Raw genomic sequence first — 24,732 nt, forward strand, 5'->3', positions numbered from 1 at the left:
TCAATATTTGCCAATCTTGGAATTTGTGAAGGATTCGGCCACGCACGGATGGGATTCGTCCACGCGACCTTCGTGGCCGCCCCTTTCCTGGTTTTTCCTTCCGCTTTGCAATAAAGGCGGCTTTCGAAGTCATGTTTCAATGTACACTTTGTGAAAAGGCCTATCAGAGGAAGACGCATTTAATTCGTCATGAAACCACCCGTAAGGTCCTTGGAATGATCCCCGATTACAAATGTGAATACGGAGTTAGGCTGACCACCTCCCAGATACACAGCTGCCCTCTTCCAGCTGCCCTTTGTGCGGCAAAGCATTTGTAAAGTCGTATGTAAACTATCTTCACCATAAATAATGAACATGATCTAATATTTCGAAAGTGAGGTCGCACGAAGACATATCAAGACCTGCGCAAAAAAGTTCAACCAACCTGCGCCTCCTGCAGCCAAGCCAGGCAGGAAAAGGCATTCCTGCGAGCCATGCTTCTTTGCCAAAGTATCATGCGACCGAAATTCACCGTGTTCTCGCTGTCGCTCTCTTGGGCGACAATGTACTTTCGTAACCCAAGAGGTGCCTTCCGGGGATCCCAGTTGCTCTACAGTAACCTCGCTCTCGCCGTGCTCGCCGTCTATAACCGTATCGCGAGCCACCTCAAGAGACAGTGGGTTATTTTCTTTTCTCCAACACTTTGCTGATCCTTCTTTTCAGAGGGACAGGCTGGCAATTGGGGAAACAGCAAAATGCTCTGTTCGAAGAAACCTCGAAACACTCAATTCCCATATCGAAGATGCTCTCGTTCCCACTGATCCTATGTCGGCTTTTGGTGGCGATTTCCAACTTACAAGTTCGCCTTTCCAAATACCGTCAACTCTACCCTCTTTCGCGGACGATTATCTCCTTCAGTTCAGTCCTGATACACTCTTTCCTTCAAAGCTTTCCAACCAATTATCCGAGATTATGACAGAGTTGGTCGACACTTCAAAGTCAATGGGTCTGGGGACTGCAGGAACGCTAAACCCACTTGATGCTATGGAGCTTTCTACTCTGTTGGGGGTCTCCAATATCTCCGCTTCTATCTCTGCGTTTTTCCACTCTCTTCACTGGCATTTACCCGTGGTGCATTTTCCAACCTTCGACCCCGGAAACATCTCCAATCCTCTGTTACTCTCAATATTCTTATCCGGTGCTACATATACTATTCCATTGGATGGAGGTGCCCTACCATCCGGCCTCTTCGACGTCGCAGAAGAGTATATATTTCGGAAAATTGCGGATCTATCAACAGTCGCTTCCCCGAAAGACCAGTCGCATCTCTTATCAACTGTACAGCTACTACAAAGTGCTCTTGTTATTGAGATGCTTCAATTTGGACAGGACAATATGCAAACAAGACGTCGCATTCGCATTGTCCGACATCCATGTTTGGTATCCACCATACGATCCCTAGGGATTTTTCAGCTCAAGCGAGGAACTGCTCCCACCGTTTGTGATGAGAGGACTTGGAGAAATTTAGTGGCAGAGGAAACGTGTATACGGTACTATATCCCCATTCTCTCCGATCTTTCGAGGTGCACCGCTAACCAGCTCTAAGAATCGCTTGTTGGGTCTTTCTAGCGGATGGATTCCTCACAGTCTGCTTCAAAAACCACCCGTCAATATCGGTCTTCGAAATGGACTGTCATTTTCCTTGGAGTGCCGGGTTATGGGAAGCTGAAAACGCATCCTCTTTCAGCAGGATTGCCATGTCGCACTCGACGGAGCTCCCGCTTCCTCCCCTGAAAGACGTGGTCGCGCAGTTGCTCGAAACCCCTCTAAGCAATGACCGAATACCATGGGGTCTTTCGGTATCAGTTGAGCATCTCCTGATTCTGATTTACGGTATGCGACCCAAACCAGCCAAATGATTGATTTGCTAACACTGTCACAACAGCCATTAACTCCCTCGCATTCCAGGCGAGAGCGGGCTTGTTAAGATACCTATCTCTCGATAGAATACGCTGTGCATCTGGTAACTGGAAGCTCATCTGGGATTCTGTCATTGGTCTCCTGGATAAAGATCAATTCCTTCACCTTGGATATCCGAAACACGCTCAGGAGCTTTGGTGGTTGTTGAATGCCACGCTGAATGCTACCGGCAGATCTGATGTTAGCCTTCGGTATATGGATAACACTGCTACCGATGACTTGGGGAATTTGAATGAATTCATTCAATGGTGCCACCAAGCTCCGTCATGAGGTTGGATATAACATAATATAGCCGGATTCATACATGGAAAATCTGTATTTCACCCCGAGTATGCTGCAAATTGCGGCTACTTATTTTCCTCCTTTTGGCCAGGACAATTGAAATCGAAATAGACATCCAGATCTACATTGTATTATTAAGTATTACGATCCTCTCGAGTCAAATGAAGACCCCGTCAATAACAGAGGCCAAATTGGAGATCGATTATACTGGTACATTTGAATACAAAACCCGCGCTCTTCGGTAATCTCAATCGAGTTTATCTCCGATCTTCTCCTTCCCATCCAATTGCTGGCTTTCCATAAAGCCATCACCCTTGGGTTTTCGATACGTTCCTGCCAGGCGATCCCATGCCGTTGTAAACTGACCATAATTGTAGTTGAAGTACAAGTGATGCATCGTATGACAAGAAGCACCGTTAATCACCACCGATGTCGGCATATACTCTGCGTCATCTGTGGAAACAGCGTAAGCAACCATTCTATCGTTTCACGGGGACGGACAGACTCACGAATCAGCACCGTCCATACAGTGACAAAAATAAACAGCCCCAGATAAGCACCTTTCTGCAACGGAAAAACCAACGGGTAAACGTGGTAGGGCAGACTCTGCGACCACCCATCCAAAGGATGAAACGCATAACTAGCGAAAGGCGTCGGCACAGCCCATTTATGGTGTGGCTTGTGAAGCCAGCGGTAAACGCGAGGATGGTGCAGACCACGGTGTATCCAGTAAATCCCGCTATCTGTGAAGCAGATAAACAACGGATATTGCAGCAAGGTGTATCCGAAGAACGGAGAGTCGCTGGTGAAATCGTATAGTTTCGACCATCCGCGGATCTCTGCTAGGAAAAATGGAACGGTGAGGAGGGCCATTACGGGGATTGCCGAGATGCCTTGGTTGATCTCGAGCTTGATCTGGTTTGGGAGGAATCGTGGGTGTTGGAGGAGTCTTTTGTCGTATACTGTGTGGTATAGTAGCAGGCTACCGAGGAGGTACATTATCATTGCGAAAAGCCTGTTTCGTATATGGATAACTGAATCAGTCGTCGGGATACTGCAGTTTGGGTGAAAGAGCTTACCATGTGATCAAGTATAACGACAATGCTTGTCTGGCAATGTCATCTCTCTTCCAGAGGCTTGCCTCTGCCCACTTTGAGGGCTGCATGGGGTAATAAATGCCAACATGTCGATTCAAATTGGCATTGGTTGGAAGATCTCCATTGAGAATTGCCGCTGGGTCTGGTGAGAGGAATGCGTAGCACTGATCGAGGACCAATGTATCCAGAATGTCGAGGAAGATATCCATTGGATAAATGTGTTATGTCCCTTGGACAAGTCACTCTACGCAAAGACGGAACCATTTCTCTTCTCTTATGTATGGACAATACCTACAAGGGATATACCTACATGGCAATTACCTACCTGGAAAATACCTACATCCATGGAGGGTTGGCTGCGGCTTATTCGGGGAATACCAACACGGCAAATACCCACACGGGAATTCCCTACATGGAACACCTATTTACACGCAGTGACCCACTTAGTACCACGCGTGTATACCACTGGTTGGAAGGACATACCTACACGGCCATATATAATAGTTTCGAGAGGCATATGCGAAGATATCTGATCAATTAAACACCTTTTGTCTCTTGGACGCGGTGAGTTTTTCGTGTAACGTAATGGCCCCCGTAATTGAATACAGGTTCTTCGATACAATTCGTGGTTGACATGTCAGGCTATGGGACAATCGAAGAATATATATATCCTCGATAGCTTCAACTATTTTATTTTCCTCGGGGTGCCTTTTTTTCCTCTGCTCGTGAATAGAACAAAATTAATCTATAGCACGTTCGACCAGGAAGGATATTGCCGTCGATCATTATCTGGATAAATGGGTATTGAAGCTACGTTGTTGACTCCGATGTGAATAGTTAGGAGGACTCCCTCATAATATCTAAATGGCCAGGTCATTCCATCAACCAGCCAAGTGGCCGAGCAGTAACTCAGCCATCCAATCTTCCTTGGTCTAGTGGTGATGATTTCCGCTTGTCATTAACACCGATAAGCGCGGGAGACCGGGGTTCGATTCCCCGAGGGAGAGATTTCTTTTTGCACTTTCTTTTTTTTCCTATTTCATCGAACTGGCTGGATATTAAATGAATGATGTTTCGACTAATTTTTTTTTTGGTGGAAATAACGAAAGATAAAAATGGCTGCTTCCATGCTTCGATATCAGGTAAACAAACTGCCCAACTCCGACCTGGAGCTTTAGTATACATGTCCCAAAACTGATGGATGAGTGAATGAGTGAATGAGTGGTCAGGATCCCCGAAAGAATATGACAGAGCAAAAAATGAACCACCCCCAGAGGTATTCCAATAGCAAAAAGTGTACGTCTCTCACATTCAAAGAAAAGCCTCTGTGGTTGTATTGTTGTCAGTGATTTCACCCATTTGCCGACGGCGACTGTCCAAGAACATATCCACCATGCGCTTGCTAGAGATCGTGGAATGAATGTCCTGAAGTTGGTGGTAGCTCTCCATCATGTCACTGTACTCATCCCGCTGCCTCGCATTCTCATTGTTTGCACGGTTATCTCGTTGGGTGCGCATGGACCGGAAATGATTGATCCTACTATCTTGAGCGATTGGAGCACGTCTGGCTGAATAGCGTCGCTGTTGCTCTTTTGTCCAGGATCGCTTCATGCCCACTCCCTTTGGGGTTGGGGACTCTGGCGGCTGCATGTTTCCGGATCTCAGTCGTATTGGCGACGGTTCTTGATTGCAAGCAGCGGGAATTGGCTTGGGTGAAACATTTTCGCCAGACATGGTAGCGGTATCCATGGACAATGAGGTAGCGTGAGCCTGCGCCATATTTTCTGACTTAGTTGTCGGCAATGGCACGATGGTTCGCATGCCGGAAGCCTGGATCAACGGTCGGGAGAAATTGCTCTGTGACCGGACTTTGTTCTCAGTGGAGGCTTTGCGCCCAGTGATACTTTGGTCTTGAACCTTTACAACTGCTGAAGAGCGAGCCGAGATAGCGACAGGAGCTCGTCGAGCTAGGCTAGTAAAGTACTCATCATCGTCTTGGTACTGCGCATCTTCTCTGACGTGTTCCCTTGTGGGGCTTGCCTGCTCAATTCTTTCGATCTGTGAGCTCATCCATTGCTGCCAGTCTGCACTGGGGTTTCTATGAGGCATAGAAGATGAAACACGATTCGCACGCTTGGGTGAGCTGTATGTTGTCCGCTGTGGAGCGAAGATGGTCGCTGTTCCTGGTTCATCATGGACGTCCATGTCGACATTGTCAGTTCTTGTTGGGGTATTGCCACTGGTGGTTCGGGAATAGACACTTGGGGAAACAATGTCCCTTTTCGAGGCCCGAGTGCGAGAAACAATAACGCTACCATCTTCCTCATCCGATTCCTCGCTCAAAGCGTACGTTGATTGCGGCGATGTTTTGTCTGAAATAGCAGTCATATGTTGATTCTTCACCTGAGACGGCACGCCCCGAGAAAATTGCATCGACTTAGCCGAGCGCGGATACTTTCGTGGACTGGATTGATCACCATCACGCGCTGTTGCGAATGAACCAGGCGAGGTTGAGCATTCTTGGCTTGCGACATGGCGGATACTGCTTCGGCCATGTTGGGAGTAGACCGAACTCGCCCGCTCTGGAATCACACGATGCTGCGAGACTCTGCCGAAGACCATCTCCTCGTCGGGACCAGACAGGGAATTTTGGCCCATTTGCTTCATCAACGCAGTGTACAGATCCTGACTGTCGACTATGCTAATTCGGTGAGGGTTTGCCCTCACGCCCAAAGGAGATTGATTTGCCGTATCATCCATAGTAGGAGTTCGTGGTAGTTGCTGATGCAGGTTCCCGTCCTCTCGGATCAAAGAAAGAGACTGGCGATGTCCTGGCTTCCGGGTAGTAACTGTGTTCGGGGTGGTTGAATCAGCCCAACTGGTGACGCGCGACTTGGAAGTGCAGAGGCTATCGTGGCTGGGAGACTGGGGCATTGACTGGAAATAGTTAGAATCAATGCCGTCTTCAGTGGCTGCAAGTTTTTGTGGAGAGTATTCCTCCGTGCATTTCCCAACGGGAGTTTCTACGGACACCTCAGCGCCATTTGGGGTACCACGTGGCGTAGGTTGATCGGCGAGCCTGGAAAACCCAAATACACGTCTGAATTTGTTTTTGATGGAACTTGAAAAAGATCGGAATTCATGAGAAAGCCCGGTATCGACGCCACATTCACTTGTGGCCCGGAAGGACTTTCGAAATGGCCTGTGCTCCCTCTTGCGTCTGAGTAAGAAAGATGACCGGCGAGGTTGTACACCTCTACCGTCGGGAGTCTGAGCGAATTGACTACGAGCAAGCTGAACAGCTGCATCATGGCCCTTAGCAGTTGGATCAACTTGTGTGGATTGATAGCTTCCTCGAAGGAAAGACACGGATCGTCTCATTGTTCGTGGCAGCTGGAATCCAGGACTGCGCTCAGGATCAAGAGGATCACCGCAAGGAAGGGGAGGCACTCCATATGGAGTCTGTGAAGTTCGCTGCCTGGTCGAGAACATTGACTTGGCCTTGCGCAGTCGGCGGTATGACGAGGGAACTGAGCTGTCTCGTCCATCAAGTCCATCGAGCTCCGTGATGGGTGGAAGGGCGGCAGGGTCATCGAAGCAAGGCGCTCGACCTGATACACCGGACAATTCTTTGGAGTGACGAAGGTTTTGGACTTTGGACAAGTCAGCCTGGACAACCGACGAGCTATCGTCAGTGCTCCGAAGACTCGATCCGGTACGCCTTCGAGGGATGGCCACATTTCCTGGACCTCCTAGTCGTTCGTATGAGTTCTTCGACTCCTGAGACGAGCGTTGACTTGAGCGCATTGCCCGGGAAGCTGCAGCTGCAGCGGCTGCATGCTGCACAGCTGCATCGGGGATCTCCGCGGCTGGTCGTCGCGGTTTTCGTATTGAGCGGGTGGACATGGACCTTCTTAGGCTGCGTGTATTGGATGTAGAGGGAAACATGTTACAAAATGTCTGCAGAGTATATAAGTACAGCAGTATTGACTGAAGAAGGGATATAGAGCAGAACGGATTTGGGGATTTGCAGAGAGAAGATTCAAGACGAGGTCACGGAAAGAAGTACTTCATCACCACCTGGGCAGTACGGAAGGTGCGAAATAACCCCATGGCAACTTCCATGTCTACATTTCTTTCCATTTCCCAACCTTCCAAGTCTCTTGGTCAAATTTCGGTTTCCTTTCCAGCAGAAGCAAGCCTTTGCTATGCGCTAAGTGCCCCAAACGGTGACTCACGCCAAGATGACGCAGCCTCATGATCTGACTCAGGACCAACTCAAAAGTCGAAATGAATATACTACTTGTTTTTCGCACATTTATCGAGGCATTCCAAGGTATCAGTGTCAAATATAACTAAATTGTCTCAAATGGCGGCCTCGCGATCTACTTCACCCAAATCAAACCATGTCTATTTGAACGGCCGAACGCTGGAAGGAGGTGGGCAGCTGGTTCGCATCGCCATTGGGCTGTCTGCATTGACTGGTCGTCCAGTTAGTATTGACCATGTTCGCGGGAACAGAGAGGGAAAGAAGGGACTCAAGAGATCTCATGCTGCAGCAGTGAAGCTGTTGGCCGAGATTAGCGGTAGCAAAGTATCGGGAGGCGAGGTTGGCTCCCAGTTCTTGAACTTATTTCCGCAGTCCACTAGATCGAAAAGCGGACCGCTTCTGGACTTGTCGCATGTCACCGTAAAGTCTGAATACGACATCAAGCTCACGACTGCCGGTGCCATCTTTCTCGTCTTCCAGGCCCTCTACCCGTATCTGCTTCATGTTGGAACGCAGGTGACTGCTCACTTTGTGAAAGTAACCATAACCGGTGGAACCAACGCTTCTTATTCTCCTTCATATGACTATGCAGCACAAGTCATCGTGCCCAATTTTGCCAAGCTTGGACTTCCTCCCCTGTCCATTATCCTTCATAAGCGCGGCTGGACAACGGGGCCGGTTGACCTTGGATCAGTCACTTTCCTCATACATACGCTGGGATCTCGATATAATCTAGATGGCAAAAACCAGCCCGAGGAGTCAGTACAACGAGACAGGGCAGCCGAGCCTGTATGCAGCTTCCCGCGGATTAACTTGATGGATTACAAACGTGGGAAAGTTACGCAAATTGATATCACAGTGCTAGCACCTGATCAACCTACATTGAACGCCAATGCAGAAGAGGGCGGGGGGAGTACCGTTCGCCAGTTTATCGAACAATTCACTCAGCACACTCTCCGTCGTGAAGCGATGAAGCTGAATCCGTCTATATTTGCCAAACGCTCTACATCGCGTCCAGCTGAAGAGGATGCTCCCGAGACATCGTCCAAAGATACACCAGTTCCTATCAAAATCCACACATCGGAAGCTACAAATCACCGTAGCCATGTGTATATCCTTCTTGTGGCTCATACCTCCTCAGGGTTCAAAATAGGCCACGATATTCTCGGCGGCACAGGAGGTGATCGTCTGCCTAAGCCAAAGAACAAAGGGAAGCAAAAACACCAGCAAGCCCAGGACCGTCGGCATGATTCTCAAAATGAGATACCATTTTCTGCGGCTGCACATCTAGTCCGCCGATGCGTGGAAGGATTCATCGGGGAAATCTCAGATGAGAGTCCAAATGCCCAGCCAGACCGGGAACCTGCTTCCACCGCCAAGAGAGCTTGTCTAGATAGTTACATGAGAGACCAGGTTGTTGTCTTCGAAGCACTTGGAAAGGCCTGCCACGCAAGTGGGAATGATACCGACGCAACAGATACCGAAACTCTGGAAGATGAGAGAGATTGGACACTCCACACAAAGACCGCACAATGGGTGTGCCGGCAGATGTTAGATGTATAGACCGTTGCATCTGGAGAAACATCTACAATGCAGTATTGAAGGCGCCAATTGAATTTTGAGCCTCTATAGGCTGCAACCTCCACCCGAACAATGATCCACCAAGAAAGCCTAATATATAAAACGTCAATATTAAACTGAGCCCCAGCACGCTCCGTACTCCGTACTGGCTGTAACTCTCGGCAAAAGCAATCTATCCATCGCAAATTTCTTCCGCCAAGTGCCGGTGTCCACGTAACGTGCCCGACTACCTTAGAGCCCGAGATTAAAGGATCTACGCCCCAAAGCGGCTCTTCCAGGGGGCCAAACACTTGTTGGGTCATCCCAGCCGTTCCGTGCTTATCATCCAAAGCCGAAGGTTCCAGACCGGAACTAACAACCAATTGGTAACTATTAGCCGAGAGGCGTATACCGTGTAGATCCGATCGGGTACATCTCCACGACGGCAACGTTTGACGGGTTGACACATGTATCGGATCAGAGGGTCAAACGGGTGCCTTCGAACGCTTATAGGGCGCAGTGGATATCGAGTGTTCGTGTTCGGGCGACATGCAACAACGCATATCCACTCTGGCTTGTTGGATATAGACAAGCTCACAGGTGTCTGAGTTGGATTCCATGTGATCCCTGTTTTCTTTTCCCTTCTAGACTTTTCGAAATCTAATCTATTTTCTAATGGAGGATTGGCTATGTTGTTGCAGCTGCATAACATATTGCCATTATGTCGGGATATTAGGGAGACAAGTTAATATAGTATTAATCTATGTAATTAAGAAAGTAATCTAGGATTTCCACTCTCTTCTAGGTAGGTACTTGCTTCCTCAAGTTCAGGGATGTGACCCAATATGCCAAATGTGGAAATATAGAGCGATGATCCATTTACCAAACTGTCAACGGGAAAAGCAACGCCACAACGATCATCCCTCCCACACAGCGATCAACAGATCGTAGGAATTCCAAACTAGCGAGAAAATCTCAAGAGCAGACCACCCCTGATGGAACGTGCCAAATTCCCCACAGTTCCTGAAACAGCGATCGATCCGCTACAGTGGAATGTGGCTGAGCGTGGAAAAAAATACGCGATACCGAGCAAAACAGGGGGAAAAAAAGGGGCTTGAGATTTCCACGCTAGAGAACCAAAACAGAAACCGCGTAGAAGGCCAATAGAAGAGGCTAGAAGCGGATATTCCACACTAGACTCGTTAGACTCGTTAGTTGGCTTATTCCACTCTTTGTTTTACATTCAAAGCCCGAATCTGACACAATCCGACTATGGAATGTGGATTCACTCTTTTTCCCGTTCTTCTTTTTGAGTGTTTCCTGGAATGTCTAGCTTACAATAATATAGACAATAGTTTCAGATATGGAACACAACATAGAGTGGAACTATCTATCTCTGAGACAAGCGATCGACATAGTTCTCTTCCTTCGGTATTCTCCTATATACGGAGAACGGAGAACACAGTACGGAGAACTTTGCACGGAGTAGACGGCCCCCTTTTCCCCCGTTCCTATAGTCTTGTCTGCAAGGTATGACACGCCCTATCCACGTAAAGAAGGTAGTAACGTAGCACACGATAGCAAATCGCACATCGTTATCGTCATCGTCATCGTCATCGTAAATCGTAGAAACCAACCCCCTCGGAACCAATAATTCTCCGGGATGTATCCGCAAGCCATAACGGCGTCAATGCAATACCACCGAGAGCTTGTGCATTTCTATGTATGTGTGCGCCCACCAAGACAGGGATACCCCCTGCATGACATGAGCTCTCGACAAAACCCGATCGACGACGGTCGTACTACGCCTAAGCCTAAGCCTCGCACAAATGCCTTTATTGCCTAACCCGTACGCGTGCAACGTCGCGCGGCCACTTACTAGAAAAAGCATGCCACCCGTGCATCGACAAGGCGCGGATCTACAGATTCGGGCTGAGTCTAGATCGTGACGGGGATTTAGTTACAAGGGTTGGAGTCGGCATTGCGCAGCGGAGTCGGGGGCGGGGTTGATGCGACGATGGAAATGGATGGGCTGCGTGAAGGGTGAAGGGTACCCGAGGGTACCTAGGTACCGTGCGAGTTTGAGGTGTTGTTGAGTCAGCGGTGATGGGTGAGGTGTGTGCACGGGCAGATTTCTAAACTTTGGGGTATATGCGAATTCTTTTTCTTTTTTTGGTATGTTGGCGCTCGGATGTCTGTTTCAATGTGAGACGCGGGAGTTATTGCGGCTGAAAAATGTTAGCGAAGAGGATTAGCCGGGTGCCGGATCCCCACGTCGGGTCTGGGAGAGGGGTGTTTGGGGGCTGAAACTTCACAGCCCCAGTGTAGTGCCACTGGGGCTGAGGGGATGTCCATCGAGGCCCGAACACGCTACTGCAAGGATAGGCAAGTGGGTGTCGGGGTTGGGAATACAGGGGCTTTGCTGACAGGGCTGAGTATTCTGATCTAGTTCTAGATTATACAAGGATAAGATGAGATGGCATAGAAGGTCAAGACATAACAGTATGAATGCTGTAAATAGGGATATAGCACTAGGGGGAATGGTCATATGATAGCGCAAGTAAAACAGAGGGGTATGGCATCACCGTTCACAAAGGAAAGAGTCAACATCAGTTAAAAGAACATAAAAATAGGGCATAAAAACCAAAAAACAAAAGAATATCAAAGCACACGTATGCGCAAGGAAAAGAAGGGGTCGATCAACGATCAACCGGAGAGTTGAAAGAACCCAATCCATCAGCGCCACTGCCCTCCAGTGGCAGATCCATGTCCGTAGGTATCCATGCAAAAAAAGAAAATGCGATCTATCCTCCATGCAAAACAGAATAGCGGGCCGTTCTTTGTCCTAGAAACAAACCCAAGCGAGTGAAAAAGGAAATGTTCGCGAAGTCCATGCCAAGTTTCCCAGTTCCCAAAAGGAGATTCGTGGAAGCTCACTCATTAGCCCGGCCAATGTAGGGAGTTCAGACGAGATCGAAGAGGTGAGGTAATATGAGAAAGCCAGGAAATTAGGCGATCAGAGCAAATGGCAGGTCGCCAAATATAACAAAGAAACTCCCGGCGATGCAGATGAGAGATGTGGAGAGAGAGAGAGAGTAAGAGAGGCAAATAAGAAAGAACAAAGGAAGCGGCCGTAGATCATGCGAGGTGAATCCCAGCCGGCAGGATGCAACCTAGCAAGGAGCTGGGTTATTCTCCGGACCGTCCCGGGATGTGCGAGCTTTGCATTCATTACAGCTCTGGCTCAGAGGCTTTAGAGGAAAGCTCGCCAAAGAGCTCTGAGGGCAGCGCGCGCTTGTACTCGCGTGGTTGAGCGAAGGGCGAAGCAAAAGCAGGGCGGCGCAAGTTTAGAGACTGTCAAGGGAGTTAGTTCTATTCTTTGAATAACCTTTTGTCTCCAAAGATATTATTTTTTAGGGATAACATACAACGCAGTCGGAGCACTTCGCTCCTTGCCGGTTGACACGGCCTCGGCAACCACGGGGATAGTTTGCGCAGGAATACATGGTAGATATTGACCGGGGTTTAGATCAAATGTCGACAAAGGGGAGTTGGCGAATTCTTCTCAAAGAGTCTTGAGAGAAGAAAAGGGAAAGAAAAAAGTCGACTAGATACTTTTTTTTTCAAGATTAAATGTAACGGAGAATAAGGATCAAGGCCCAGAATGTGTAGTACAACACGATGACGTCGGAGGTTGAAGGTTGCGGTAGAAATTCCACTTAAGTAGAGAAGTTGAAGAAAAGAAAGGGAGAAGATGATGGGTTTATATCAGAGGCTCAAAAAGATGGCTTAGACATGTAAAAGCCAACAAATACAATTCTTTAGGCAGTTAAATAGGAGTTTTTGAATTTTTAGTGTTTTTATTCCCATTTCCATTTATTACCGTTTGCTGGGGGTTGGTTTTTTATTATTTTTTATCATTTTTTTATTAAATTCTTTTGTTTTATATTATTCCTAGTATTATTAGTACTGTTTTTTTTACCCATTTCACCCATTTTTTTCACTTGTTTTATCTTATTTTACAATTTATTTTATTTAATTTCTTTAATCTCTTTCTAACCCAACCATCTGAATCACTATGTCTTCTTGCTAGGTAGCATTGAGTACATTGAGTACCCTTGGTACTTCCCGGTTTTTTTCCCCTTTTAATACTGGTAATCTTTATAAGACTATAAACTCCCTAGGTGTCCATGGATAAATAACACTAACTCCATACGTACTGTTATACTGTTATATGTCGTACTGTTGCACACATCTATTTAGTAGATTCTACTACTGCAGAGATCGGTCGATCATGATCCTAGACCCGAACATGCGGGTTGATCGGCCCAAATGCTGGTCTTCGGTGCATGAAAGGGGCCAATGAAGGATCCGCCATCAAAAAGAAAATTCAGGCGGTAGGATGCATCGTCAAGATCGCGGGATGACTCGCAGTCTCATCTGTATATTGCAGGGACAGGTGGAGCAGCTGACAAGAGCAGATTTCGAAACAGCAGCCTAATGCAAACCAAACCGTTAAGCTTCAGATTTATTCCGTGACTTCCGTGAACATGGAAGTACAACATACAACCTACAATTTTAGTTGGTAGATACATAAAACATAGAAAAATAATGTGGACCTGCTCACCTCGTTTACTTATTTTAGTATTCGAGAGAGAGTGCCGGGTTTCAGAATGAAGCCTCGATTCCCAATGGGTCTTGGGCTCTTGGGCCTCTGCTATGGAGTCTGGGTTTTTGTTCTGGAAAAATCTCCACCGAACTCAGGGGATTCCTCGATTTTCCACTTCAGGCTCGTTTGTGAGTTTGCATGGAACATTCCGATCCTTCTGTGCTGTCCACTTTCTCCTGATCAGCCCTGTCAATGACATCGTTTGGCCCATTTTGTGTTTTGATTATGTATTGGCACTGTATATCCAACCCCCTATTCTTTCTACTCTATATATTAGATGATCGTTATCTTATATATCAGTATAGACCAATGACAATCCGATATTCTAGTCCTTGAAACTTCACTAGAAACAATCGAATTCAATAGCCCTTTTGACTTGGCCCTACATTTGTATGGTTTCTCCCTTTCATCCCTGTGGAGGCTGTGGAGCCCGGGCGTTTTTTTTTTTTTTTTTTTTTTTTTTTTTTTCTCTCTCTCTCTCGCTTTTTATTTTCCTCAGTCCAGCCAGAAACATTCCAAAGGAAATGAGATATCTGTACGGAGTACTCCGTAATGCCCAAATGCAGGGCTTACTTGTCAGATCCAATCCATCCATTGGATTCCTAACAGTCCAAGATCTATACACGTTTAGACCACACACCGCCTCTCATGAAACCTCTTCACATTTTTCTTGGCAATCAAGGTCGTACGGAAGGCTAGACGTGTCTCTTTAAAATTGTCTGGAGAGGAAATTAAGCTCCTTGCTAGTCACTTGACCGGTTCATGTGGTTCCATGCATTACACGTTTGTTAAAGGTGACACATCTAATTTACCTTGTAAAGAGCAGTATTTTCGGATGTCGCGGCGTAAGTGGACCGCAGTTCAGGAACAGAAACATTTGGGAGTCTAGAAGACAATCGAAGTTTTACCTCGGCATCTGGACTGTCACAGCCAAAAATAAAAAAAATAAAAAAATAAAATAAGAAAACCCGGTGTGACAAAGTGGAGGAGACTGCCCAGGTGAAGTGTGGAAACCTTACTATGACAGCAACAGCAACGAACAATGAGAGACCTGTACCTAGGTACCTACCTAGGTATGCAGAGCTACCTAGGTACCTACAGGTACAGTCTCAGCCCAGTCATCACAGTCATGGGAACCTTGGACCTCTCGGAGAAGCCAGAAACAGGCGATAATCGGAGGGAGAAAAACCAAGAAATATATGACCTCATCCGAGAAATCCAACCCCTCTCACCTGCAGAATGCATGACCGTTTCGGATCGGCTCGGTTCATGTGACTATGTGACATTGGTCCGTACTGCCTAGTTTAGGCTGTTGCTAAATCATCGACATTGTCTGATTGTACATAATTGGGACTGCAGCCGGTAAGACTTATTAGCTGGACTTTCTCATCCTGTGCCGGTTCTGGCGACTGGCAGCATTGCATGACATTCTTCCGAAAATACCTAAGAGACAGCAGGACAGGGCAAGATATCTGACAAAAAAAAAAGAAAGGAAAAAAAGAAAACTCTCCGAGCGCCATTCACCACACCGCCATTCAAACCTCCAGCATAGATCGAAGAATGAACCACGCCCCGAAAATACCGAGCAGCGATGCGAGCAACAGTCCATTTCCTTCCCTGGTCAGGCCCAGGTACGCAAGAGCACCCACAACAATCTCCTTTCGTCGCGCCGTATCTCGCTTGGATTTCCAATTCGGATCGATAGAGAATGGAGCTACAGCCCGGACGTTTTCAGTGTTTGAAGATGCACCAGAGGGCCACAGTGGCACCGATGCAACGAGCGCAACGGGACGATGATCTGACTGTGCGAAGAGAGGGAGTGCATCGTAAGCGATCGGTTTGACCTTTCCAGCTTCACCAACCCAAGAGGGCTTATCGAGGAAGAGGACTCGATCGCACCAACTGGGCCAGCGGTGATTCGACCATTCCCATTCACGATCACCAGTGTCCAAGCCCCGGCGGACAGCTTCACGCGCGGCATCCGAGTATTTGTACGTGGGAGGGAAATCGATCGGCGCCTCAGAAAGACTGTGGAAGGTCCTGCCATAGCCCATCTCGCGCACGAGCTGGTCGTTCTTTAGGAGGTGGGAGTAGTGCGACGGGTTATCGATATCGACATTGCGGCGTGGGAAGTGTTCAATCTCCCGAATGGAGGGTCCGATATTCGACGTGCGGTAGTTCAGATCTCCGGCAAGAAATAGGTAGGCGTTTGGTGCGAAGAGATCTCTGCGACTGCCCTCGGCGTGCGCCGATGCAGCATCGTCGAGAAGACTGGTGGTTTCGTCCACGCTTGACATCTCCGCTAGTCTCTTGCTGCCATTGCTGTTATGCGAGAAGACGAGACGCTCAACAATGCTCTTCCAGTCCAGGTTCCTTTGCTCGTAGGAATCCTCCATGGGAGCGAGATGGGCCGCAACGAAAGTGAGGTCCACGGTCTTGGATGGGTGTCCTTCGACAACGTATCCCAGGCGTGCCCCGACAGCGCCCTTGTTTCCCATTTCCTGGACCCCGAGGCCGACGTGGGCTGTGTCTCTCCAGGCGATTTTGCCAAGGGTGTCATCGCGCGCGAACAGCATCAGGCCTGTCATTCCCGTATTGTCGGTGAGGAAGTTCACATAGTGGTGGTCCCATTTTTGTGCTGCGGCCTTCTGGACGGCACGGCGGAATGCATCGAAGTAAGGTAGAAGGAAGGATCCTCCGAGGAACGAGTAGGCGATGGGTGCGATCTCTTGTAGCGAGAGGAAAATCAGGTCGGGTGCGGAGCTCCCCGCACCAGACGCGGGGAGTGCGTCGAAGAAGTGGTTCGCGAACACGTCGACATCGGCAACGTTTCTTGCACAGTTAAAGGTCAGCACATAGACACCGAGGGCATCCATCCTGAGAATTTACTCTGGTTCAAGCCAGAGGAGACAGAAGAGTAGAGGATGGGGAAGCTGAGGCGGTGACGTCACATGGAGAAGTGACCGCTTTTTCTTGACCGCCTGCCTTGGCCTGCCAAAGGTAAACACACACAACTCGAATTCGGATTTTGTTCTGAGGAAGAGAGAGACATGCAAAAACAATACTTGCGACGAATTATCTTAAATAAACATCGGTGAATATCTAAAGGGTAGAAAAAGATATCTAGCAAGACATCTATAGAATATAGAAAACCACGTTCAAAAAGATGGATATATTTTTTCTTTTGAGAGGACAGACCAATGTCACGTCGTTATATCGTCCCAAACCAACTGTATTCGGACTATCCAGGGCATGCTCCGTACATCTTCAAAGACTACAACATAATTTCTTAAATGATTCCTTAGCCAAAAAGCAAAAAGAAATTCTTGTGCATCATCCGTGAATCGAACACGGGCCTCGTCGATGGCAACGACGAATTCTACCACTAGACCAATGATGCTGGAGGACCAGGCGAATCTGAGAGCTGATTCGTTGGTGATGTATGGGACTCATGAATTTGATTTGTAGAGGGGACCGATGCCATATCCTCTATAGTCTACACAACGCAGAATCATAACTTACCCCGAACTTCCACATTGCCATTATTTGGCTCCAATTCGACCAAAAGCATACCCTCAGCGACATCCTCCTCTTCATCCTCCATCTCATAAACCCATTTGACCCGACCACTTCGGGGGCTTCGTACTTCGAGCTCCATCTTCATCTGCTTGATGAAAGCCAGGACCTGATTTTCAGCAACATCCTCTCCATCAGCCACCAGTATCTCAATCAATTTGCCAGAAAGGGGTAGGATGATATGGTGAGGATTCTTTGGATTACCTCGTCGATGCGACGAGGATACCAATGCTGATGCAGCAGTCGTGGTTGTTTCGAGCTGCATCCGATACGGAGTTGCGCCCTGCGAGGTCGGAGTCGTATATTCGATTTCGGCAGTGAGGGAACTTGGGAACTCATTGCGCAGCACCCGAGACAGGCGCAGATGGTGGGCCACTTTGTCTGATTGTTGAGAATCCTTCGATAGAGGTTCCAGTGTGATTGACCATGCATCTCCTTTTCGGAACAGGAGATTAGACGCTGGCAGTCCAGTTTGGGAGACCGTTTGCTGTGAAGGTCTGGCGGGACCATCTACTTCCCGCAGAGTCTCCGATATATTCTCCCCTTGCTGGAGTACGGCGTCGAGGTTGAGCCCAAGCCATTGCGTGTCGACCCTGCCGGCCATGAAATCTGGATGGCCCACGATCCCCCGTAGAAGATTGATATTGGTTTTCACACCGTCAATCCTAGAATCAGCCAAGACGCGCTGGGCCTTTCTAACAGATGCTTCCCAGGTGGGCGCAGTCACGACTATCTTGGCTAATAGATTGTCGAAGTTGGATCCCACAACCAGTGCGGGGCCAGAGACGTTGACATGAGTATCGACCCGGATTCCGTGGCCACTAGGAACACTAAAACCGGTAACTTTGCCAATACTTAGAGCAAACCCGTTGCTCGGGTCTTCAGCACACAGTCTAAGTTGGATTGAAAAGGCATTTGGTGGAGGCTGACTTGCGTTGACCTCAGCACCGAGGCCCAGCTGATGCAAAGTGTATCCCTGGACGAGAAGAAGCTGCGTCTGCACCAGATCTATCCCGCTGATAGCTTCCGTAATGGTGTGCTCGACTTGCAGACGGGGGTTCACTTCCAAGAAGTAGAATTCCCCACGCTGTTCACTGACAAGGAACTCAAACGTTCCCAATGACCGATAACAGATTTCACTTGCCATCCTGAGCGCAGACTCGATCACTCGACCGACCAAAGCTCTATCCCGCACCAAAGCCGGGGCGCATTCGACCACCTTCTGAAACCGCCGCTGAGCACTGCAATCTCTTTCCCACAGATGTCGCACCCGACCCGTCCCATCACCAATAATCTGAATCTCAACATGATGGAACCCGTCCACAGCAGCTTTCTCAACAAAGACAGTCCGAGACGGCGACTCGCCAATCGCTCTCTGAATACTATTATCCAGCTCATGCTCCTCGCGAACAAGGCGAATCCCGCGACCGCCTCCACCATCAACAGCCTTAATCATAACGGGGAAACCAACCTGAGTCGCAAACGCACGTGCCTCGTCCACGCTGGTGGTAGGTTGGCTCATGGCTTCCAGTACAGGGACGCCGCATTGTTGCGCTAGATGCTTTGCCTGCAGCTTATCACCTGTTCGGGCGAGGTTTTCCCATCCAGGTCCTATGACGAGAGAGCCAGCTTCATGCCACATGCGATGCGCCAAGTCGGCGCTCTCGCTGAGGAATCCATACCCGGGATGCACGGCGTCAATATAATGTTTTTGGGCTAGCTCTACCAGGAGGGAAATGTCGAGATATGATGATGCTGATGGGATTTGGATCGCATGCTGTGGACGCCCTAGATCGCAGTGCGATCGGTCGTCTGATGTGTAGAGAGCGATTGTCTCGACTGGCTCGGGTAGCTCTCGTGCTGCATGGAGAATACGGACGGCAATCTCTCCTCTAGAAAATATAAAGTAAGCACCTTCTAATATTATTGTGTTATAGAGGGTCATACCTGTTGGCCACCAACAATCGTTTGATGGGGCGTGTGTGCGGGGATGACATTTGGGGTGGAAGGGGAAAATCCGGGGTAATTGTATGCCAAGGCACGAGCAAAGCAGATAAACGAAATAATATACGGTATATTTCAGATAGAGATTAGTTAAACACTTTAATATTTCATTGCAAGATACTTCCACCATTGAACAAGATATTATAGCTCGACGCGGGCGACCTCGGCCCTCGGTCTGCCATACCCCCTCAGTAGACCAAACCCTTAAACATCTCCAATTCTACGTATGTACATTGTAGTCGAAGAAAACAAAAGAAATAAACCAACATATATCAATTGACACACCATGGCCAACGACAACGACAACCCACCGACCAGAACAGGCAGAGACCAAGCCACCGACCGTCTACACCAAGTCTCATCCCATATATCCCCACCAAAAGACCAACCAAGAAAGCCGAAGCCAAAGTCAAAGTCTACAGAAAACCGCCTCCCAGCAGACCACTCAGATGTAATAGGCCAACTCTCAGCCCTCCGCGCCATAGCCGCAAAACCAGACCCCAACAACCGAGGCTACGTACGCCAAAAGCAAGCAGGCAAGCTATGGGTACGCGAGCGCATCGAGCAGCTCCTAGACCCTAACAGCTTTCAAGAGATTGGCTCCGTCTCCGGCACAGTGACATGGCAAAAGACCGCGCCGATGCGCGAGAAGCCCGTCTCTTTCGTGCCGAGCAATAACATCCAAGGCGCCGGACTCCTCCGCGGCAGGAAGGTCCTTCTCACGGCAGATGATTTCAGTATCCGGTCTGGACATGCAGACGGCGCGAGCCACGGAAAGACGGTTTACGTGGAGAAGCTTGCTATTGCGCTGCGTGTGCCGGTTGTTAAGCTTGTTGATGGGAGTTCGGGGGGTGGGAGTGTCACGACAATTCGGAAGGAGGGGTGGAGTTATCTTCCACATGTTGCGTCCTTTCCGTATGTTATTCAGCAGTTGAATATGGGGATTCCGAATTTGGGGGCTGTTGTTGGGCCTGCGGTAAGTTTGTATCTGATATTTTCTTTTCGTCTTTGTTTCTATCTGATAATCCCTTTGGTATTGGATGAGACAAGCTCAGCTGACCGACGCGTAGATTGGACTTGGAGCCGCGAGAGTGGTGTCTTGTCACTTCTCTGTGATGGCAGCTGATATCGGAGCACTGTTCAATGCAGGCCCGAAGGTTGTCGAGGGCGCGACATTCGAAGAAGGTCTCGACTTCCAAGACTTGGGCGGGCCTATGGTTCATTGTATGAATGGTACGATTGATAACCTCGCTGCCAATGAGGCAGAATGCTTCGAGCAGTTGCGGGTAGTTCTGAGCTATCTTCCCAACAGTGGGAGCGACGCGCCGCCAACAATACCCTGTACTGACTCGGAGGAGCGCGAGGATATTGCACTGCGGAGTATCATCCCTCGACGACAAGCACGCATGTACAATGCCCGCTCAATCATCACGTCTGTAGTTGATAGAGACTCGTGGTTCGAGATCGGAGCATTATGGGGACGGACTGCAATCGGTGGACTTGCACGCCTGGGTGGCCGTCCTGTTGGGATTGTCTCTCTGAACTGCGAAGTGAACGGAGGGGCACTCGATGCGGCTGGCAGCCAGAAATTAACGCGGCTGCTGAAGTTGTGTGATGTAATGAATCTGCCTGTTCTGCAGTTTTTGGACGTCCGTAAGTGATACCGTTTCATCCTAGATCACTTGAAACGAGCTGACATGTTTGAAGCGGGTTACGCCATTGGAACTGTTGCAGAGCGCACGGCAACAATGCGTTGGGGTGTTGAGCTCGCCAAGGCTTACTTCAGCACTACTGTTCCGGTCTTCAGTGTGGTCACACGGCGTGTCTTCGGTGTGGCTGGCGGTGTTATGTTGGGTTGTCGTGATCCGTCTATGCAGGTTGCTTGGCCGTCTGGCCAGTGGGGTTCGTTGCCTCTGGATGGTGGAATTGAGGTTGGGCATCGGCATGAGCTGCGTGAAGCTGAGAAGGTTGGAAAGAAGGAGGAACGGTATCAAGAATTGGAAGAGGAGTACCTGCGGCTGATGAATCCGGTTCGTACAGCGAATGCGTTTGGGATTGAGGAAATTATCGACCCGAAGGATACGCGGAAGGTGTGCTGTGGATGGGCATCGCATGTATATGAGGTGCTCATGAAAGAGAGATTAGCAGACCGAGCCTGTGGGAAGCTCCAGCCTTCTTTTGCCTGATAGAATTGAACTTGTTATGAGACATTATTCAATATAGCAATACAACGAACCGTATGCATTCATAAGAAAAGAAACTGACGTCGCACTGGAAGGATACCGTGACTTTCGAGATATTTTCAACGATAAAATATACTGTCCGCCGACTCGGGCTCATTAGCTCTGGCAATTTCGTGCGGATGAGAAGGGGTAGGGCCTTACACGTCACAACCTTGGAAGTACTATAGCATTATCTGTGTGACTCCGGTTTATGTAGGCCTTACTGTAGCTGTACAATCATCTATATGTGGATTTAGTGATCCAATGCCCATCTACATTCTTGTCCGGGTCAACATCCACAATGGCCAACTCAATTGCATCCCGCTAAGCCAGGATATCTTGAGCATGGGTATTGATTCGAGCGAACAGATGTCTTCTATTGTTATTTTATATGGCGAGGAAACCGTGAAGAAGTGCCAGAGTAGAATTCGGGGAAGGGCAAAGACTACATCTACGCCCACGTTCTCCTTTGATATCAACATAATACGTTCAACGCTATATGTCTAAGTGTTAATCGTCAAATGTGTAGTAATAATTGTAGGTGAATGTCTCCAAAGGTAGGGTATCGTATACAGTTGATCTCTAACCCAATTCGTTTATGATTGGTTGAGCGTCGACAACAGTTTGTCGTGATGGATCCCTCCTTATAGTTGTGACAACACTATGACACTAAGTCTATGCCTCATGTTTGTAGAGCTAATGAATTGAAGGTCCGGCTCCAAATAAGGGCCTCGTATCCCGAACCGAAAGGTTTCGATCCTTTTGCTGATGGCTTTTATAGATTCCCTGTGACATTTCGACTATACTTTCTTTGTTCCTAGACGCGTCTCCGGAGCAAACAAATTCGTTTGCTTGCTTGATTGCTCACTTACTTGTTTGCTTCGAGCCTTTGGTCCTAGGTCCTGTGTCTCCAGGGCTCATGAGACAGATTTTATAACCAAAATAGTCCGCTTATACGGTCCGTTTCCTTGACGAAATAAGATTTTAATAATCCGACCTATTTCGTCCCACATCGAAGATGAAATGAGGAATTTTATACAAATGTAAGAACATGCCAACATGCTTTTCAGTGTTCATTTTTAAAATCTTCTTGACGTATACGATGGCCGTAAAGAGCATAAATCACACAGAGGAGCTTTCTATCTATAACCATGGGTTCCAATTGCAATTGTGGTACTGATAATACCAAGATACTTGGTCTTTTCTTGATATTATAGAGGTAAAGAATATAAGGGTTGGCTTCAAATAAAGTACTCATGTCCTAAATTTTAAGGCTGTTCCTTTAACTGATAGTTCCTATAGATCCATTATATCATTTAGCCCATTGACCTTTTATACGTAGACCTATATACAAGTGCATGTCTCCAAAAGATAGGATTTCATAGACAACTGGGGGTCTCTAAGCCAATGTCTCCCCAATTCCTACGTGATAAGTTAAACGTCAAGGACAGTTTGCTATGATTGAGCTCCACTTACGAGTTTGATAGCTCTAAGACACCAAGTCTATGCTTAATGTTTGTCGAGGTAAAGAATGGAAGGTCTCGCTTTAAACCACTAACTCGTGTCCCGAAGCCAAACGCTTGAATTCTTTCACTGATCACCCTCCTTGCATTCATTGTTTCCCCTACACTATTCCCCATATACCTAGGAGATCCTGATCTGTTTGCCATGGACGCGTACAACTGCGCAAGTCGCGCGTTGACGCGCGTAATGCTCGAGTATAAAAAGCCTGTCCCTTCCCAATTGAACTCTCCTTCCTTCTTCATCCTTCACCTCTATCCTCTTGTGAGATTATCATCCTCAGCTTCTTGAGTCAGCAAGTATGATCGTCATCTCGATTTCATCAAAGCCTTCATCTAATATCATCATCCACAGATGTCCCACTATGTCCTGAGGTCCCAAAGGGTATGTCTTATTACACTACTAAAAGCTTTACCTTACTAACCTAACTGGTGGAAAGCGGATCTCCCGGAACTCCTAAGTGGACCCAACCCATCCTCTTGTTTATCGTGCAGCAGGTCCCTATCGGGACCTCCACCGACTTGGAGACGTATGTTTACTACCTATCTAACGATATTTGTGGTGCATTATGCTAACTTGAAATCACGAGTAGCTACTATCGGCAAAAGCCGAAACAAAAGCTCTCTATTAGCTCAGACCCTCCGAATCTTCATCATACACAACCACAAGTATGTTTACTACCTATCTGACGATATTTGTGGTGCATTATGCTAACTTGAAATCACGAGTAGTGCTATCGGCAAAAGCCGAAACAAGGCGAAAACAGTCGATGGACATTAATGGTGGCCTCGAAGCAATTCGTGGCTACTACTCAAGTGGAACTTAGCATCAAAAATATGTTTATTGCCACTTCCTCTAGATATTTGTAGGGCGTTCCACTACTTAGATATGTAGGAACGATAAGGCGGAGATAAAGCGAAAGCAGTCCATAGACATTAAAGGCGGCCTTAAGGAGATTCATGGTTACTACTGAAGCGGGACTTAGCATTCAGAAGCATGTTGATCTATCTTCATACAGTGATGGGCGTTTTATGTTTGACTTGCTAAATGGAGATCTCCGAGTCAGGGAGGATCATTCAAGACATGATGAAGATCAATGGAGCTGGCAGTGGGTTAGGTATGCTCATTACGGTACTATAACACAATAGAGGCCTTCAATGGGATAACTTAACAACGAATATCACTTTCAGTAAGACATTATTGCGTAGACGGTGTTAGATATGAGGCTAGGAGAGATGAAGTAAGGAAACGTGAACTGGTTTGCGGTTTACGATGAAGATGGAACCCGGACCGCCAAAACTTGCAACTTGTTCGTTATGAAACTGCTCGGCATGCTGGCTATGCAAGTTGAAGCCTCACTCTTCATGGTGTCGCGGGCGAGGACACTGAAGCTGCGGAGAATGCCCAGATGGTTGAGATGCAGCAACATCGGTGGGCGATGGAGTTTGTGTAGAACGATATGAAAGATGGGCAATTCTCGATGGTTCTTGTGTCGCTTCTATTCCAAGGGGATGGCTATGGCTGCATTTCAGACAGTGCTTGGGATATTTGCAATATTGCAAGCCTACCCCT

General features: G+C 48.0%; 8 protein-coding genes across 8 annotated transcripts; 3 read left to right on the top strand and 5 right to left on the bottom strand.

The window, feature by feature from the left end:
- Window positions 1-494: 494 nt before the first annotated feature.
- On the top strand, window positions 495-2,229 carry N7489_010584 (transcription factor domain-containing protein; the record flags this gene model as incomplete). Its single annotated transcript, XM_056716333.1, has 4 exons — window positions 495-655; window positions 711-1,414; window positions 1,609-1,872; window positions 1,925-2,229. The coding sequence occupies 4 exons, from the start codon at window positions 495-497 to the stop codon at window positions 2,227-2,229; spliced, it is 1,434 nt and encodes a 477-aa protein (XP_056563955.1).
- A 259-nt stretch (window positions 2,230-2,488) lies between these two features.
- Window positions 2,489-3,547, bottom strand: N7489_010585 (sterol desaturase family protein; the record flags this gene model as incomplete). Its single annotated transcript, XM_056716334.1, has 3 exons — window positions 2,489-2,694; window positions 2,751-3,256; window positions 3,321-3,547. The coding sequence occupies 3 exons, from the start codon at window positions 3,545-3,547 to the stop codon at window positions 2,489-2,491; spliced, it is 939 nt and encodes a 312-aa protein (XP_056563956.1).
- Window positions 3,548-4,649: 1,102 nt separating this feature from the next.
- On the bottom strand, window positions 4,650-7,244 carry N7489_010586 (uncharacterized protein; the record flags this gene model as incomplete). The annotated part of the gene is made up of 1 exon (XM_056716335.1): window positions 4,650-7,244. The coding sequence occupies one exon, from the start codon at window positions 7,242-7,244 to the stop codon at window positions 4,650-4,652; it is 2,595 nt and encodes an 864-aa protein (XP_056563957.1).
- A 463-nt stretch (window positions 7,245-7,707) lies between these two features.
- N7489_010587 (putative RNA 3'-terminal phosphate cyclase) lies at window positions 7,708-9,171 on the top strand (the record flags this gene model as incomplete). The annotated part of the gene is made up of 1 exon (XM_056716336.1): window positions 7,708-9,171. One exon carries the CDS (start codon window positions 7,708-7,710, stop codon window positions 9,169-9,171), a length of 1,464 nt encoding a protein of 487 aa, XP_056563958.1.
- Window positions 9,172-12,399: 3,228 nt separating this feature from the next.
- N7489_010588 (uncharacterized protein) lies at window positions 12,400-12,674 on the bottom strand (the record flags this gene model as incomplete). The annotated part of the gene is made up of 2 exons (XM_056716337.1): window positions 12,400-12,522; window positions 12,597-12,674. The coding sequence occupies 2 exons, from the start codon at window positions 12,672-12,674 to the stop codon at window positions 12,400-12,402; spliced, it is 201 nt and encodes a 66-aa protein (XP_056563959.1).
- A 2,698-nt stretch (window positions 12,675-15,372) lies between these two features.
- On the bottom strand, window positions 15,373-16,713 carry N7489_010589 (putative inositol 5-phosphatase; the record flags this gene model as incomplete). The annotated part of the gene is made up of 1 exon (XM_056716338.1): window positions 15,373-16,713. The coding sequence occupies one exon, from the start codon at window positions 16,711-16,713 to the stop codon at window positions 15,373-15,375; it is 1,341 nt and encodes a 446-aa protein (XP_056563960.1).
- A 635-nt stretch (window positions 16,714-17,348) lies between these two features.
- Window positions 17,349-19,410, bottom strand: N7489_010590 (putative pyruvate carboxylase; the record flags this gene model as incomplete). Its single annotated transcript, XM_056716339.1, has 2 exons — window positions 17,349-19,305; window positions 19,361-19,410. The coding sequence occupies 2 exons, from the start codon at window positions 19,408-19,410 to the stop codon at window positions 17,349-17,351; spliced, it is 2,007 nt and encodes a 668-aa protein (XP_056563961.1).
- Window positions 19,411-19,703: 293 nt separating this feature from the next.
- Window positions 19,704-21,603, top strand: N7489_010591 (uncharacterized protein; the record flags this gene model as incomplete). Its single annotated transcript, XM_056716340.1, has 3 exons — window positions 19,704-20,393; window positions 20,488-21,070; window positions 21,125-21,603. The coding sequence occupies 3 exons, from the start codon at window positions 19,704-19,706 to the stop codon at window positions 21,601-21,603; spliced, it is 1,752 nt and encodes a 583-aa protein (XP_056563962.1).
- Window positions 21,604-24,732: the final 3,129 nt, after the last annotated feature.

This window comes from Penicillium chrysogenum (assembly GCF_028827035.1).
Source record: "Penicillium chrysogenum strain IBT 35668 chromosome Unknown utg000005l_segment0_segment0, whole genome shotgun sequence".
Taxonomy (NCBI): domain Eukaryota; kingdom Fungi; phylum Ascomycota; class Eurotiomycetes; order Eurotiales; family Aspergillaceae; genus Penicillium; species Penicillium chrysogenum.